The sequence below is a fragment of the Scleropages formosus genome, chromosome 20 (assembly GCF_900964775.1).
Source record: "Scleropages formosus chromosome 20, fSclFor1.1, whole genome shotgun sequence".
Taxonomy (NCBI): Eukaryota; Metazoa; Chordata; class Actinopteri; order Osteoglossiformes; family Osteoglossidae; genus Scleropages; species Scleropages formosus.
The window spans coordinates 3,644,356-3,661,266 of NC_041825.1; the positions used below are offsets into that span (position 1 = coordinate 3,644,356).

The window sequence follows — 16,911 nt, forward strand, 5'->3', positions numbered from 1 at the left end:
AGGACACCCTAGGTCGGAGGTCGATGATCGACTTTGTAGTCGTTTCTTCTGACCTTCGGCCATATGTCTTGGACACTCGGGTGAAGAGAGGGGCTGAGCTGTCAACTGATCACCACCTGGTGGTGAGTTGGATTCGATGGCGGGGGAAAAAGCTGGATAGACCTGGCAGGCCCAAACGCATAGTGAGGGTCTGTTGGGAACGTTTGGCGGAGGCCCCTGTCAGAGAGGTCTTCAACTCCCACCTCCGACAGAGCTTCAACCAGGTCCCGAGGGAGGTGGGGGACATTGAGTCCGAATGGACTATGTTCCGCTCCTCCATTGTCGGTGCGGCGGTTCGGAGCTGCGGCCATAAGGTCTCCGGCGCCTGTCGCGGCGGCAATCCCCGAACACGGTGGTGGACACCGGAAGTAAGGGATGCCGTCAAGCTGAAGAAGGAGTTCTATCGGGCCTGGTTGGCTCATGGGACTCCTGAAGCAGCTGACAGGTACCGACGGGCCAAACGGAGCGCGGCTCTGGCAGTCGCCGCGGCAAAAACTCGGGCTTGGGAGGAGTTCGGTGAGGCCATGGAGGAAGACTTTCGGTCGGCCTCAAAGAGATTCTGGCAAACCGTCCGGCGACTCAGAGGGGGGAAGCGGTGTTCCACGAACACTGTTTACAGTGGAAGTGGTGCGCTGCTGACCTCAGCTGAGGATGTTCTCGGGCGGTGGAAGGAGTACTTTGAGGATCTCCTCAATCCCTCCGACACGCCTTCCGTAGAGGAAGCTGAGGCTGGGGACTCGGGGGGGGACTCGTGCATTACCCTGGCTGAAGTTGCTGAGGTAGTCAAAAAACTCCTCGGTGGCAAGGCTCCGGGGGTGGATGAGATCCGCCCAGAGTTTCTCAAGTCTCTGGATGTTGTGGGGCTGTCTTGGCTGACACGCCTCTGCAGCATCGCGTGGAGTTCGGGAACGGTGCCTCTGGACTGGCAGACCGGGGTGGTGGTCCCTCTTTTTAAGAAGGGGGACCGGAGATTGTGTTCCAACTACAGGGGGATCACACTCCTTAGCCTCCCTGGGAAAGTCTATGCCAGGGTACTGGAAAGGAGAATCCGACCGATAGTCGAACCTCGGATCCAGGAGGAGCAATGCGGTTTTCGCCCTGGCCGTGGAACACTGGACCAGCTCTATACCCTCACTAGGGTGCTGGAGGGTTCGTGGGAGTTTGCCCAACCAGTCCATATGTGTTTTGTGGACCTGGAGAAGGCATTCGACCGTGTCCCTCGTGGCATCCTGTGGGGGGTACTTCGGGATTATGGGGTTCGGGGCTCGTTGCTACGGGCTGTTCGTTCCCTGTATGACCGGAGCAGGAGCTTGGTTCGCATTGCCGGCAGTAAGTCAGACCTTTTCCCGGTGCATGTTGGACTCCGCCAGGGCTGCCCTTTGTCACCGATTCTGTTCATTATCTTTATGGACAGAATTTCTAGGCGCAGTCAGGGAACGGAGGGTGTCTGCTTTGGTGGCCGCGAGATCTCGTCTCTGCTTTTTGCGGACGATGTGGTCCTGTTGGCTTCATCAAGTCAAGACTTGCAGCGTGCACTGGGGAGGTTTGCAGCCGAGTGCGAAGCGGCGGGGATGAGAATCAGCACCTCCAAATCCGAGGCCATGGTTCTCAGTCGGAAAAAGGTGGATTGCTCCCTCCGGGTTAGGGGGGAGTTGCTCCCTCAAGTGGAGGAGTTTAAGTATCTCGGGGTCTTGTTCACGAGTGAGGGAAAAATGGAGCGGCAGGTTGACAGGCGGATCGGTGCGGCGTCCGCAGTAATGCGGTCATTGTACCGGTCTGTTGTGGTGAAGAGGGAGCTGAGTCGTAAGGCGAAGCTCTCAATTTACCGGTCGATCTACGTTCCTACCCTCACCTATGGTCATGAACTCTGGATCATGACCGAAAGAATGAGATCGCGGATACAAGCGGCAGAAATGAGTTTCCTCCGCAGAGTGGCTGGGCGCACCCTTAGGGATAGGGTGAGGAGCTCAGTCACCCGGGAGGAGCTCGGAGTAGAGCCGCTGCTCCTCCGCATCGAGAGGAGCCAGTTGAGGTGGCTCGGGCATCTGTTCCGGATGCCTCCTGGACGCCTCCCTGGGGAGGTGTTCTGGGCTTGTCCCACTGGGAGGAGACCTCGGGGCAGACCCAGGACACGTTGGAGAGACTATGTCTCCCGGCTGGCCTGGGAACGCCTTGGGGTTCCCCCAGAGGAACTGGAGGAGGTGTGCGGGGAGAGGGAAGTCTGGAGTACTCTGCTCGGACTGCTGCCCCCGCGACCCGGCCCCGGATAAAGCGGAGGAAGATGGATGGATGGATGGATTTTGCCTCTGTCCCAACTTTTGAGTGTGTTGCAGCCATCAGATTCTAAATTTGGTTATTTATGAAATACAATCAAGTTAGTCAACCAAAACATTAGGTCATTTCTTTGTACTTTTGTCAGTTAAAGGTTTAAGGGAATTTACAAACTGCAGATTTTTGTTTTTATTGCATTTTAGAAAATATCCCAACTTCTCCGGAAATGGGGTTTGTACTTCCCCTTCAGTAATGTATACCGACTGATATTGTGTTTTATATCGTTTAATATAGTAATTATATTAATTACTAATACACCAATAGAAAGTGAAGCATTTATGTAAGGGGAAACCACTATGAAATTAATTCCAGGGCACAGTTTCTGTCTTTATGTATATATACTGTATACTTATATACCTATACGGTATAGAAGAGGTGAGCTGTGTTGGCAGGTGCTGCTGCTGCCTTATACTGTCTGGGCTGTTCGGGTGTAGGTTCAAATCCAGTTCAGTCTGTGTGGAGTTTGCATGTTCGCCCTGTGCCTGAATGTTTCCTCTGGTTGTTCTGGTTTCCTGCCAAAGAGATGTTTCCTAAACAGAGCTTTTTGATCACACCTTGTACATGGACAACAAAATACAGGAAAATACTAAAGGGACGTTTGTGTCCAAAGCCTTGAGTAAAAATGGACACTTTCGGTAATCTTGTTTACTAGGAGTTTTGTACTGATGTGACGAGAAGCATCTGTTATATGACTAAATTTAAAAGTAAGTGTAACACATGGACAAAGCCAGACAAAAAGTCAGCACAAGTGTTTTGACCATCTCTTCCATCTATGGAAGCTTTTGAACTTCTAGACTAAATTACAGTCTGAAGGAAGATTGTCAAGACGACTGTGTCTAATAAATCATCCTACACCGATATAGTTTGTAAACTTGTTCAGAAAGATTCTACCTATTATATGATACATAAATACATGACATAGACATAATATCTCCCTTTTTCAGAATTCTCCAGAGACTGAGGAGTGAACAAATGTAAGTAACCTTTATTTTTGCCCTTAGGGTGATAACTTTGCAACCATTTTTACTGCACTCCTGCAGCTTGTATTACTGCTGTAGCTGTTATCATAATGCGTTGCATTTGAATTGACGTGCGACACGGCGCAGGATCGGAGGAGCTTTAGCTGGGGAGTTACCGCGGTATCTTTGTGTAACCGCTGTGGAAGCAGGTTAAAGTGTTATTAGTGACACTGAACTGTGTGTGTGTGTAAGTGACCTGTTAAATGAATTATGACCTTAAGGAAGAGTGTGGTGTGAACACCCCTCCAATGTTTTCTTCGACTACATCGTGAAACATAGTGATTTTGCCCATGTTTGTCTTTAGTACCTCATAGTATGCGGAGGGAAAGAAAGGTTTATTTTTCTTGGGACAGTTTAAAAATCTAGAATGCTGAATGCTGCATCAGACACTTCTTATTTGTTTTTGCTGCTATTTAATACTTATTTTTCATTCGTTTTTGCTGCTACTTATTGCTACAGAACGGTTTACCGTTTACACTCCATGTCCTGTGAATTTCTTGTCCTGTGTATTTTACTGTCCTGTTCTGTACATTTATCGTGTTGCACTCGTCTCGCACTGTTGTGTATTTGCACTTCATGTAGTCTTGCGTACTGTTCTGTGTTGCACCAGGGTCCCGCAGAAATGCCACTTCGTTCCACTGTATACGAGCTGTATAGAGCAATGACAACAAAAACCCACTTGACACTCAAATGCCAAGTGTTACCAAAGGCTTATTTTGGTTATATATGCAGTATTTGGAAAATTATATTTATGATATACTACCTTTCCCTGTGTTTGTAGAAGCTGATAGTGAAAGTAAAGGGAAGACTGACTGAAACAAGCCTCTGGAAACACTGATGAAGCTGATGCTGTGATATGTACAGTAGTGGGGAAAAGAACCATGTATTCCTGCATGTTTAATAAATGCTGCTGAAATTGCTAATATTGTTACAAGTTGTCATTGTTATCTGTTTTGAAGTAACATGGGAGTAGCAGGTAGTGTAACGGCAAAAATGGTAGACTTGCAAGCCCAAGTTTCCCAGTTAATATTTCTATCCTGCTGTGGCACTCTACTTACCATGAATTGTTCCAGTTAAAATACCCTGCTGTATGCTTGGGTATATATCTGTAACTTGTTGTGCAAAACATAACATTGTAAATAGCCTTGGCAAATGCATCAGTTATACCCTCTGCCCAAGGTTACTTACAATGCAGCAGTGGTTAATAATAATAAAAGTCATAAATCGGAAGTCTAAATTTATTGCATGTGGAGACACTGAACTGTTAAGCAACAAGATTTCAACCCTGGCCAAAGTGAATCCCTGTGTATACAAGCTTTGGTGCGAGCTGAGCTCTTAATTTGTCAGGAAATGGACTCACTACTTGTTCTGTTTCGTGAAACTAAATTTTAGTTTAAACAAGAAATGTCTCTATTGATCTTATTACTACTATCCAGTATTCTTTGAATAAAAGGAATTCAGCTTGATAGGATTTATTTTTATTTATTTATTTTTATTTTTATAGAGCGTTCTTCTCACGCAGTGACACAGAGCGCTTTAACACAGGCATAAAGCAAGAAAAACAGATACAAAGAAGACAGTCAGCTAATGGCTACCATAGTGAAAAAGTTATTATAGAGCTATAAGTATACCTACTGGCCACTGGGGAAAGGAACAAAAACTCCCAACTGAAGGTTGAGGGAGAAAAAAAACCTCTGGGGGTCCATGGGCCAGTGGTTGCCCACCCCTCCTGGGCATTCTAGAAAGTAACAATTTGTAAGCCAGTGTGTAACAAGTAATAATGATAATGTTGGTAAATGGCATCTTGGATCCCCAGCTTGGCATGGAACATCTCGATCATCATGGCAGATAGGCATCATCCTCTGTCAGCACGGGATTCCTCTTATGTAGCGAGGTAGTGCTCAACGAGAAGATAGAACAGAGTTTGTAATTTGTTATTTAAGTATTAAGTTACTTAAGCATTTTTATAAAGGTGATAAAAAAACAACATAGGCAGGTGGAATTACATTACGAGGTGGAATGCCTGAGTGAACATGTAAGTCTTTAGTCGGGATTTGAAAACAGAAACAGACGGGGCATTTCTGACAGTAACTGGTAGAGTATTCCACAGTTTAGGTGCTCTATAACTAAAGGTGCGACCTCCTGCTGAGGTCTTATTGATCACAGGTACTTTAAGGTAATCTGCATCTAATGAACAGAGATATCATCCTGGGATATAAAAATTAATGATCTCACAAAGCTAAGCCAGAGCAATGCCATGTGCTGCCTTATAGGTCAAAAGTAGGATTTTATAATTAACTCAATAAGCGACCGGGAACCAATGCAACAATTTAAATACCGGTATTATATGGTCAAACTTCCTAGTTCTAGTGACAATTCTCGCAGCAGCATTTTGTACCAACTGTAGCATGGATACAGTCTGGTATGGACAACCCAACAATAAAGCATTACAGTAATCCAGCCTGCTGGAAACAAAAGCATGAACCAGTTTCTCAGAATCCCGTCTACAAAGGAATTGCTGCATTTTAGCTATGGTTCTTAACTGAAGGAAGTGCGACTTAGTCAAAGCATTTACATGCGATACAAATAACAGCTTTCCATCCAGCAGGACACCCAAATCCTTGACACAGTCCGTATGCTTGAAGGCAATACCATTCGTTGTAAAGATCGGTGTGATTATGTCGAGAGTTTTAGCATCACCACCCACCACAAGTACCTCTGTTTTACTGGCATTTAGAGATAAAAAATTATTGCTCATCCATAATTTTATACTGGTAAAACAATTAGCTAATGACACCACATGTGATGGATCATGAGGCTTAAACGATACATAAAGCTGTGTCATCGGCATACGAATGGAAATTCACATTGTGTTTGCGAATAATGTCACCCAATGGCAACATATAAAGTGAGAACAGTAATGGACCCAACACAGAGCCCTGTGGCACACCATACTGAACCGTAGTAGAGGTGGAGGGGGCGCAGTCGTCAGATTTCAATACAAATTGTTCACGGTTAGCTAAATACGATTCAAACCACTTCAGAACAGTACCTCTTAGTCCAACAAGGTTTCCAAGTCTACTCAGGATACTATGGTCTACAGTTTCAAACGTAGCACTCAAGTCTAGTAACATAAGAACAGAGATCTGACCAGCATCAGAAGAAATGAGAATATCATTAACAACACGTGTAAGTGCCGTTTCAGTGCTGTGACCAGTGTGGAAACCAGACTGAAATTTTTCAACTATATTATGATTATTAAGATATTTTACAATTTGGGGATTTTCCTCTAAAGTTTTTACGTCGAAGTTACTGAGATGGTGCGGACAACTAAAATTATCATCGTCAGAAGCGCTTATGTTTGCTAAAACCGAACTAGAGGGCAGTATGGATTTGTGGGTATTCTCTAATTTATTATTGAAAAACGACAAATTTATCATTAGTAATGGTAGCAGAAATACATTGTTTATCTTAATGCTTACCAGTTAAGTAAGTGAGGGTATTGGAGCGCGCAGCGCTATGGGTTCAGATAGTGCAAGGAAGAATGCAGAGGCAGTGTTTATGACAACCGATTTATTAGAACAACAGCGCCAGGGAAGTAATGCTCTAGTCCCGAAAAGCTGTTTCCTCTAGATCTTGCGCTTACTGCCTGCTCATTTCCCAACACCCTGGGAAACAGTCACCCCATCATTTTCCCCCTAAGTGTCCCCAGTGGTTACACACGTTATTTACAATTTTCCCATAATGCAACTATTTACACAAAACCAGTAACGCGGGTCGTTACAGTATTAAACAGGAAGTGAGGGTTCTTGTGATTTTCATCAGTTAACTTTGCATAGTATTCGGATCATCTGACATGAAAAAGTGCTTTTTTAAATTTTTTTTAATTGGACCAGGCTGCATAATAAACGTTTAGTTTAGTTGAACGCCATTTACGCTCTAATTTATGACATTCTAACTTTATTGCACGAGTTGATTCGTTGAACCAGGCGAGTTTCTTACAGTTCGAATAAGTTTAGTTTTTGGTGGAGCCGCAGAGTCTAAGGCGAATTTTACCACCGAATTATAATCCAGAGCCATCTGATCAATATCTACACTCGTTCCAAAATCCGAGCTTCTAATATGATTAATAATTTTAGCAGTAGTAGTGTCATCAATATGCTGCACGATTTTGGTCTTACTATTGTCCGACAGCACAGGTAGGTATAGATCAAAGGTTAATAGATGATGATCAGAAATAGCCTCGTCTAAAGGAATAATATCAACATGATGAACATCTACGTCGTAGGTTATGACGAGATTGAGCATATGGTTACGGGAATTAGTAGGACCGGTAACAACTTAGGTAAAACCGACGGAGTTTAAGAGAGACAGAAAACTATTGGCGAGAGTATCCGACGACACGTCTACATGAATATTGAAATCACCCAGCAGGATAATTTTGTCACGATTAATGACTAAATCGGTTATGAAGTTGCTAAATTCCTCGAGAAAAGAGGAGTATGGTCCACGTGGACGGTAGATAAGGAATATTATTATATTGGGGTTTGAGTTGAAATCTAATTGTAGAGCTTCAAACGAGGTGATATTATCACGATTTCTCTGTGTTATTTATTTGTAATCGATTATTGAATAGAATGCCGACTCCATCTCCACGATGTACCGAACGAGATTTATGGAAATAATCATATCCGTCCCGAGCGGCTTCTAGTGGAATCGTATCGGACTCACTGAGCCACGTTTTGGTAAGAAAATGGATCAATAAGACATGAGTGAATCTTCATCTTATACTTGTTTACTAGTATTATAACACTGTAATGCATAAATAAATGCTCAGCTTATATATATAAAAAAGCCATAAGCACTTAGGGTTCCACAAGGTCCAGGGTTGGGAACTTCTCATTTAAACTGTTTGAGTGACAACCTTTGTACACTTACTGCAGTACAGTACTGTATTCCTCTATTCCAGTGGTAATATTCATTATTCATGGTAATTTCAGTGTCTTTTACTGTCTTTTATTTGCATTTTTACTGTATAAAGCTGTTAACACTTAATAATATAAAAAGTTCCATTTTTATTTGAATATTAGATGTGAAAGCTATTTCATTTGACCGTGGCAACTGTGTTCTAATAAATGTTTTTTTTTATAAAACCTTTTTAATATTTTCTGAAATACATCATTTCTCATTGGAAAAAGCAATAGTCTTGGCATATACATGCATTTCTTTGCAGAATGTGTGATGCTTCCATTGTCACTGTGATTGAGACCACCCACCTGACTGCTGGTCCCCCTCTTCTTCTTCTTCATTCACCTTTCTCAAGCATTACAGTCTGTTGGAGAGAATTGAATCTTCTCTTGATTTTTCTGCGACAAAACAAACACAAGCGGTATTCCCAACATTTGGATCCATATCTGCTTTCACATTAATGGATCAGGGGAATAGACAAGGGGATTTTCTTACAAATACTAACTAACTGATAATTTCTTCATTTGAATTTCAGGCCAATACTGATGAGGTGGCTCATGCCTTAATCATGTCCATTTTATACAGTGCTGCAAAAACCCTGTAGGTATGGTTATTATTCTCGTATAAAATATTAAAATCAACTTATAAAATCAAAATCTTAAAATAAACTGTAGCCCCTACGCAGCAGCAGCAGACATTTTCTGGTGCTTGAGAGTTAGTAACCCCTCTGTCACTGCTGATGATTACCTCAAAGCCCTGGAAGCAGCTTTGGGAACCACAGACAGTGTGGCTGATCTCATGGTAAGGTTCTGTGGTACATTCCAGCAGGAAGGTGAGAAACTATCAGCATACTTGTTCCTTCTAGACAAACTGTTGCATGCAGTTCATCATAAAGGTGGAGTTGAGGTGGCTGACATGGACCGAATTCGCATCGAGCAGGTTGCACGATGAGATCTGTCCCATGACCTCGTTGCCATTCACATCAGAACGACGTATAAGCTTAAACCTCCTCCAAGTTTCACAGAGTTGCTCTGTGATGTTCGAGAAGAAGAGGAGATGATCCTGGCAAGGCAAAGTGTGGAGAACGCTGCTCTTCCAGCAATGGTTAGGTGTGTGGGGTGCGCTCTACACCCTTCCCCATACTAGTGCAGCCTGAAAATGTTGCGGTACCTGTGATGGTGGGGAATGGTCAGGAGATAGAACGGCTCAGGGAAGAGTTCAGAGGGCTAAAGATGGAGGTTGCCCGGCTGTTTTCTGCCTCTGTAGCTGCCTCTGATGGCGTACCACAACAAACGACACAGAATCTCAATCTGAAGAGTACTGGGAACTTGTATGCCTGTGGAAGGGAGGGTGCTCCCAAACCCCAGTATTGTGCTGGTGTCTTTTGCTATCGATGTGCTGAAGATGGGCATTTCCAACGAGAGTGTCCTAATCCAGAGAACCTCCGAAAGGTGACGAACATTCTACCGAAACTAAGGCAGCCGATGGGAAACTTCCCAGGGGCCCAGTGAAGGAACGGCCTGCCGCCCTGGAGAAGACACGTTCCACCAGGTGTGATACGCTACGGCAAAGGGAGGGCTATATTGCCAGAGGGTTTAGTTGGACCCAGTGCTATTGTCTCCGTACAAATTGAGGGCATTTACGCTAAAGCTTTGCTCGATAGCGGGTCCCAGGTTACTCTACTGTATCGCTCCTTTTATGACCAGTATTTGAAGCACTTGCCTTTGGCCCCTATCGAGTGCCTAGAGATTTGGGGCCTTAGTGTGGAGCAATATCCATATGATGGCTATCTGTGCGTGAAACTGGAGTTCACTGGAGACGTAGTTGGAGTAGTGGAGACCATAGAAACGCTTGTGCTTGTGTGTCCAGACCCGGCTGTAAAAGGGGAGGTTTCTGTAGTGGTTGGTACAAACACCTCCATAGTTAGGAGGCTTTTTCAGTCTTGCATAAATCAAAAGGGGGGAAATTTCTTAGCTACCCTTACTGTCCATCCAGTAATAAAAGAAGCATATGAGAAGTTCCAGGAAGCTTCTGATGGCCTGGCTGAGGAAAGGCGAGGGACCGTCTGGTTCACGAGAGGCGAACCTTTCACTCTGGCCCCAGGGGGTGTTGCTACAGTGGTTGGCACTTCAAAGTTTCCTGGGCACCTGAATAGTCAGGCTGTGGTTATAGATCACCCAGAGGAGAGCCCTTTCCTGGAAGGGCTGCTGGTAATGCCTGTTGTAGAGAAGCTGGCAACTGTCCGGTGCTGTCACCTCACAGTCAGTTTGAGGAATGTGTCTCATCAGCCGATGACATTAAAATGCGGAATGCCTATTGTGCACCTATTCCCAGTGGATGTGATGAATAAGAGGCTGGGAAGGGAGAAGACGATGCCACATACGTCTCAACTATCCCCCTCCTCCTTCAACTTTGGGGACTCTCCTCTGCCTGTTGAGTGGAAGGATAGACTGTGTCAGAAAATGATGGGGAGGAAGGAGGTCTTTTCTTGTAGCGAGTTTGATGTAGTGTGTGCTAAGAGTATGCAGCACCACATTCGAGTGACAGATGAAACACCTTTCAGGGAACGTTCCAGACGTTTACCACCAGGGGATCTAGGGGATGTGAGGAAACATCTCCATGATCTGAAGGAGGCTGGAATCATCTCAGAATCTCGGAGCCCTTACGCTTCTCCGATAGTGGTGGTTCGGAAGAAAAACGGAACCGTACGTATGTGTGTGGACTACAGAACCCTGAACAGGAGAACGGTTCCTGATCAGTACACAATTCCTCGGGTGGAGGATGCTTTGGCCTGCCTGAGTGGTAGCCAGTGGTTCAGTGTACTGGACCTCGGAAGTGGTTATTATCAGATCCCCCTGAGCGCAGCAGACAAGGAAAAAACTGCATTCATCTGCCCTGCGGGATTTTACCAGTTTGAGCAGATGCCACAAGGGATATGTGGGTCCCCAGCAACTTTCCAATGGGTCATGGAGCGGACTGTAGGAGATATGAATCTTCTGGAATGCCTAGTGTATCTTGATGACATCGTTGTATTTGGGCAAACATTGGAGGAGCATGAGCAGCGCCTTCTAAAGGTGCTGGATAGATTAAAGGAGGAGGGACTGAAATTGTCTTTAGACAAGTGCCAATTCTGCTGCCCCTCGGTGACTTACCTTGGGCACGTTGTGTCTAGAGATGGCATCGCTAGAGATCCCTCGAAGGTTGAAGCAGTGAAGTCGTGGCCATGCCCAGAGAGCATCACTGCTCTTCACTCTTTCCTCGGGTTTTGTGGGTACTACAGACAGTTTGTGAAAGATTTCTCCAAGGTCTGTTATCTCCTAAATCAGCTGCTGCAGGGCTGCATCATAGCTAGAGGGCCAGGAAGAGGGGCAAGGGCTAAGACTGCTTCCCAAGATGGAAGGAAACCAACACCAGGTCTGGGTACTAAGAAGTGACACCACCCTTCAGAGCCGTTGTGTCCTAGGAGGGATGAGGACAGTGAAAAAGCTTTTGAAATGCTAAAACGGAGTTTCACAGAGGCTCCGGTTCTAGCCATCGCCAATCCAGGACTGCCTTATGTGCTGCGTGTTGATGCTAGTAGAGAAGGTTTCGGGGGGTGTCCTCTATCAGGATCAGGGAGAGGGCCTGCGCCCTGTGGCTTTTATCAGTAGAAGCCTCTTCCCAGCAGCGAAAAATTACCCCACCCATAAACTGGAGTTTTTGGCACTGAAGTGGGCGGTTACAGACAAGCTGCATGATTACCTCTACGGAGCCAAGTTTGAGGTGCACATGGACAATAACCCATGACTTATGTCCTGACCATAACCAAGTTGGACGCAGCAGGGCATCGATGGCTGGCGGAACTGGCCACATATGATTTCAGTCTGAAGTACCGCCCTGGGAAGCAGAATGTTGAGGGAGACGTCTTGTCATAGAGCTCACATGTCCATCATGAGGCATCTCAGGGGAAGGGGGCCATGCTAGCTGACTCAGTCAAAGCTGTCTGCCAGATGTCTTCAGTCAGACCACCTCATCACTATCGTCACTGCAGAGCTGTTGACCTCATGGGCCCATCGAAAGGGGCGGTACCCAAAGCCTATTGCAACTTGTCTTTTCTGAATATTCAGCAGCTGCCCCAACTGACTTTGACAGACCTATCATATTCACAGCAAAAAGACCCTTGCATTGGCGAAGTGTGTGAAGCAACTGTTGCTTCCCCAAGAGTTCAGAGAGACAGTGCTCCATTCTTTACATGACCAGTCGGGTCATCTTGGGTTCGAAAAGACCTATGGGCTGCTACGAGAGAGGTTTTATTGGCCTCGCATGAAGACACAAGTTGAAAGGTAGTGTAAAAGCTGTCTCCGGTGTATTCAGAGGAAGACCCTGCCCAAGAGAGCTGCTGAGTTGTCGCATCTTCATAGTGATGGACCAATGGATCTCGTCTGCATGGATTTCCTGACGATTGAGCCTGATTCCAGCAACCTCTGCAATGTGCTTGTGGTTACAGATCACTACACCCTTTATGCTCAAGCTTTTGCAACCAGGGATCAGAAGGCGGAAACGGTCGCTAAGGTCCTGTGGGAGAAATACTTTGTCAACTATGGGCTACCCAAGAGGGTGCACTCCGATCAAGGCAGGGATTTCGAGAGTCGACTCTTCCATGAGTTGTTGAGCATGCTCGGCATAAAGAGATCGAGAACTACACCTTACCATCCTCAGGGCGATCCCCAGCTGGAGCTGTTTAACTGAACTCTGCTTGATATGCTCGGGACCCTTGATGCGCCAGACAAAAGGAAATGGGATAAACACATCAGCTATCTCGTACATGCGTACAACTGCACGTTGAATGAGTCAACCGGTTATTTGCTGTATTTCCTAATGTTTGGTCGAGAAGCCAGGTTGCCAGTAGATGTGGCATTTGGAAACGACTGCAGTTGAGGATCCGATAGGGATGGACGTGGATGGACCCACAGCAACTTGTAGGATGGGTGTCCAGGCGGGTAAAGTCGAGTGCGGTACAGACAGCAGGAGAAGAGAGTGAGAGACAGGATGATGTCCCAGAGAGCTTGGTGGAGTCTATGCGGCCTCAGCGACTGAGAAGGGCCCTGACCCGACTCACCTATGATAAGTTGGGGAGCCCCACTACAGTAGCCATTAGCACACATAGAGCTATTTTAGTTAAGGTTGGTGAAGATCTTAGTAGTTCTTCTTCTCCTCCTATCCAGAGATACACCAGTACTTTGTACAAGTGGATAGGTTGAAGGGAATGAAGGGGAAAAAAGGGAGTTTTTTTCTGAGGAGACCGGACGAGGAGAACAAGCCGGTTTGGGTTCGTTTTCACTCCGCTGTTCTGAGAAGCTACACGAGCCGAACAGCTAGCTGGTGTGCGGAGGGAAGCGCGACCGGACCGCGGAGAGAGTCGCCCAGACTCGCCATCATCGCTCCACCCTTGCCGGAGAGAGAAAGGATGTGAGGACAGGTTGCTGTCGCGTCGGTGGTGGACGAGGAGCTCCAGCAAGCGCGCCCATGAGACGGTACCAGAGACTAAAAATAAAAAAAGCCATTAAAAAAAAAGACATAAAAAAAAAGCCCCGGGTTCAAGTGTTTGTTTTCTATCGTTGAGACTACTGTGTATAAGTGTGGATTAGTTAGTTTTATATAAATGTTCTTTGGGTTTATATTTACCTGAGTGTTGTGACATTCTGTGTGTGTGTAAATGGGTTTTTGTAAGGGAAAGGAAAAGGGCTGAGTCTGCTAAGTCTGATGCATGGGAGGTTTACACTCTCATTAACAGTATAGCTGCATGACGCTAACTGGGCCTCTCCTCACCCTAGCGAGAGTCATACACCGCAGTTGGGGAAGCAATAGTAGACACATCCTCAAAGTTGGTTGTTGTAGACACCACCGATTCACCTCCCATGCTAGTAATGTTAAAAAAACATCAGAATTGAGTGGGTGGGCTACAACTTATGAAATGAGTAAATAATTCCGAATTACACACCCTGTTCTATTTGCGTACTTGTTGAATGAATATAACTTGGGATTCACTTATTTTTGCTCCTACTCTACTTCTGCATATTTGCTACGTACATTATTTCCTCTTAACAACATATTTTTTTTTTGCGGGATTGATCTTTACACACCTCTTATACACGAGAAACACTGCTTCTCACCGAAAAACCGTTTTCTGGTAAAATACAGGACACAAGGGCTTTGCATATTTTCAAACCACACTTTATTTTTCTTGAACCTATGGCTGAGGCACATACACTCATCATACACACCCCTCTATCCACACACACATTTTGACACTAAGTTTCGGCGTTGCCATGGGTTTCAGTCTGATTGGACAGACTTGGTGTGTTGCTGGAAAGCCCAGCGGCCACAGTTTAGGTTTGACTGGAAATTTCGTATATCAAGATAAAAGAATTTGTAAAGGTCTCAGGATAACAAGGGATCCTTGCGTTGTTTCTGGTGTTTTCATTTGCTTTGAGTGTCAGTCTACATCTCTTGATGTTCATCCCTTTGTATGTATTGGCTTCTAAGTGTTGAACGATGGTAAGTTGCGTTGTTTTATGCTTAAACACTGCTGTGTTGCTTGGTACTGAGATATAGTCTCCATGATGAGTGTGAGGGAAAACTCAAGAGTGCTGATATCCTCTTCTTGTTTGAAGGACTGCTTTAGGATAAGCGGTATAAGAGATAAGGTAACAGGGTTGGACACTGAGTCATATGCGAGTGAGAAAAAATCAGTTTTTCCCTTCTCATGGACACAATGTTTGAGTGCTGTCGGTCAGACGGTCTGGCAAACAAATGTCATAATGCAACTACTGATATTTTTAATCAAGTGTGGACATGACTTGCAAAGTATATAAGTATGAGGGAAACTGCTGTAAGTTGGATCTCTCTGTGGTTCCTGTAAGTGTGTGGACAGAGTCCCCCGGCGGTGTGAAATAAAGCTGGCCGAGTGTCACTATCTCGCTCCGCTGTGATTCTTTGTTTTTGCAGCGGCCACACGAAGAGATCGTCAAAGGCTAAGTGCTCCCCCTGAGTGAGTAAAAGATCACAACCTAAATAGGATGACAGTCCAGGATAATTAAAGACACAGATTTTTTCACATTTACATGCACTGAAGGCAATTTAGAGTCACCAGTTCACCTCAAACACATATCTTTGGACTGGCTGAGGACACCAGACTAACCGGAGGAAACACACACAAACATGGGGTTTGTGTGACTAAAGGCAGAACAATTGCTTGCAAGAACAATGTGGAAGAACAAATTCCTGGTGTGCCGCCATGCCACCACATCCATCTGCAACCACAGGTCAGTAAACTAGCCGCACGCAATACAGGCATTACATTTACGTTTATTCAGACGCTTTTTTCAAAAGCAATGTGCATCTCTTAGAAATTATTGTAAATCTCGAAGATTTAATTTACATTTATTCATTTAGCAGATGCTTTTGTCCAAAGCAACATATATCTCAGCAAAAGTACAATTTATGCATTACATCAAGAGAAGGAGACATAGCAGTAGACATGAAAGTCTCAAGCAAACAAACTCTTTTACAAGCTCTCTTTCTCAGAAATTTCGGTATAATAGCTCTTTGCTTTTGATACCCCCCAACTGACACACATCTTATTATTCTCTGTCCTAAAATACCACGGTTTGGTCAGGGGTTGCTAACAATGGGATGCATTTACTCCATTACTTCTGCTTTAGTAAATTTTTGGAGGGAATTTTGAAATGGATCCTTTTTACTCAAGTACATTTGTGATTTACAGACTGTAACAGTAAAGTCCTTTTATTCCATTACGTTTCTGTCATCCTCTTTGGGCACTGTTCATTTTTTCACATTTTGCTGTTATAACTTCACTCTCCTTAAAATGAATCAAGTCAGTATTACTGTGAGCCATGACATCTCCGGTAAATTTCACTAGCTGCTGGGTTATGCTCATCACCTCAACACTTACTACTTTGAACATAAAGCCTTTTGCATCCAAAGACATTTTGATAGCAGGTCTGCAGAGACATGTTTTTCATATCAGGCCGTAAAGCTAAATGAGCCAACAATCCCATGTACCTTTGCCCTCTATTCTTCCCCTACTCAGAGTTCACCTTCTTGAGGTACATAGATAGATAATCTTCAAAATTCATGTAGTTGTGAAATGATGAATTTATTCCACACCACTAGGTCAAAGTGTCATCTGTGAGATGAGTCTCTTGCCGATGCCAGCAAGATGACTCGGGTTGTGTAGCTGGTGAAGAGCTCCTTCCATTGAAAATCCTGGTTCCATGAAAGCTTGAAGTTCAGAAAATGAATCGTTTTCTTGCACATACTTAATGGAAGGTACATGTAAATAGGGTTTCATCTGGAACTTCATCATTACTGAAAAGCCCCATCGTCACTACAAAGTCCTGGGTTGGCTGACCTGTGAAAGTCCTTGCTAATCAAATTCTTGTCATGATGTTCCTGAGTTTTTCCCTTTGGGAAAAGAAGCAACATTTATCAGAATGCCTCTAGAAATACATCTTTGAGCTGATTATGTCTTGTGTGCTCTTTATTAGTGTCT

General features: G+C 44.7%; 1 protein-coding gene across 7 annotated transcripts in view; it reads left to right on the forward strand.

The window, feature by feature from the left end:
- LOC108925151 (troponin T, slow skeletal muscle) overlaps positions 1–16,911 on the forward strand; it is a 60,671-nt gene that overhangs the window by 33,025 nt on the left and 10,735 nt on the right. For 5 of the 7 annotated variants that reach the window (XM_018736916.2, XM_018736913.2, XM_018736918.2 and 2 more), the window contains 2 exons: positions 3,315–3,344; positions 4,171–4,673. In XM_018736916.2, coding sequence (XP_018592432.2) covers positions 3,315–3,338 — 24 coding nt within the window. In that variant the 3' untranslated portion in view covers positions 3,339–3,344; positions 4,171–4,673. Of the gene's footprint in view, positions 1–3,314; positions 3,345–4,170; positions 4,674–15,344; positions 15,676–16,911 lie in introns of those variants that run through there. The other 2 variants (XM_029246709.1, XM_018736914.2) reach the window with 2 other exon arrangements.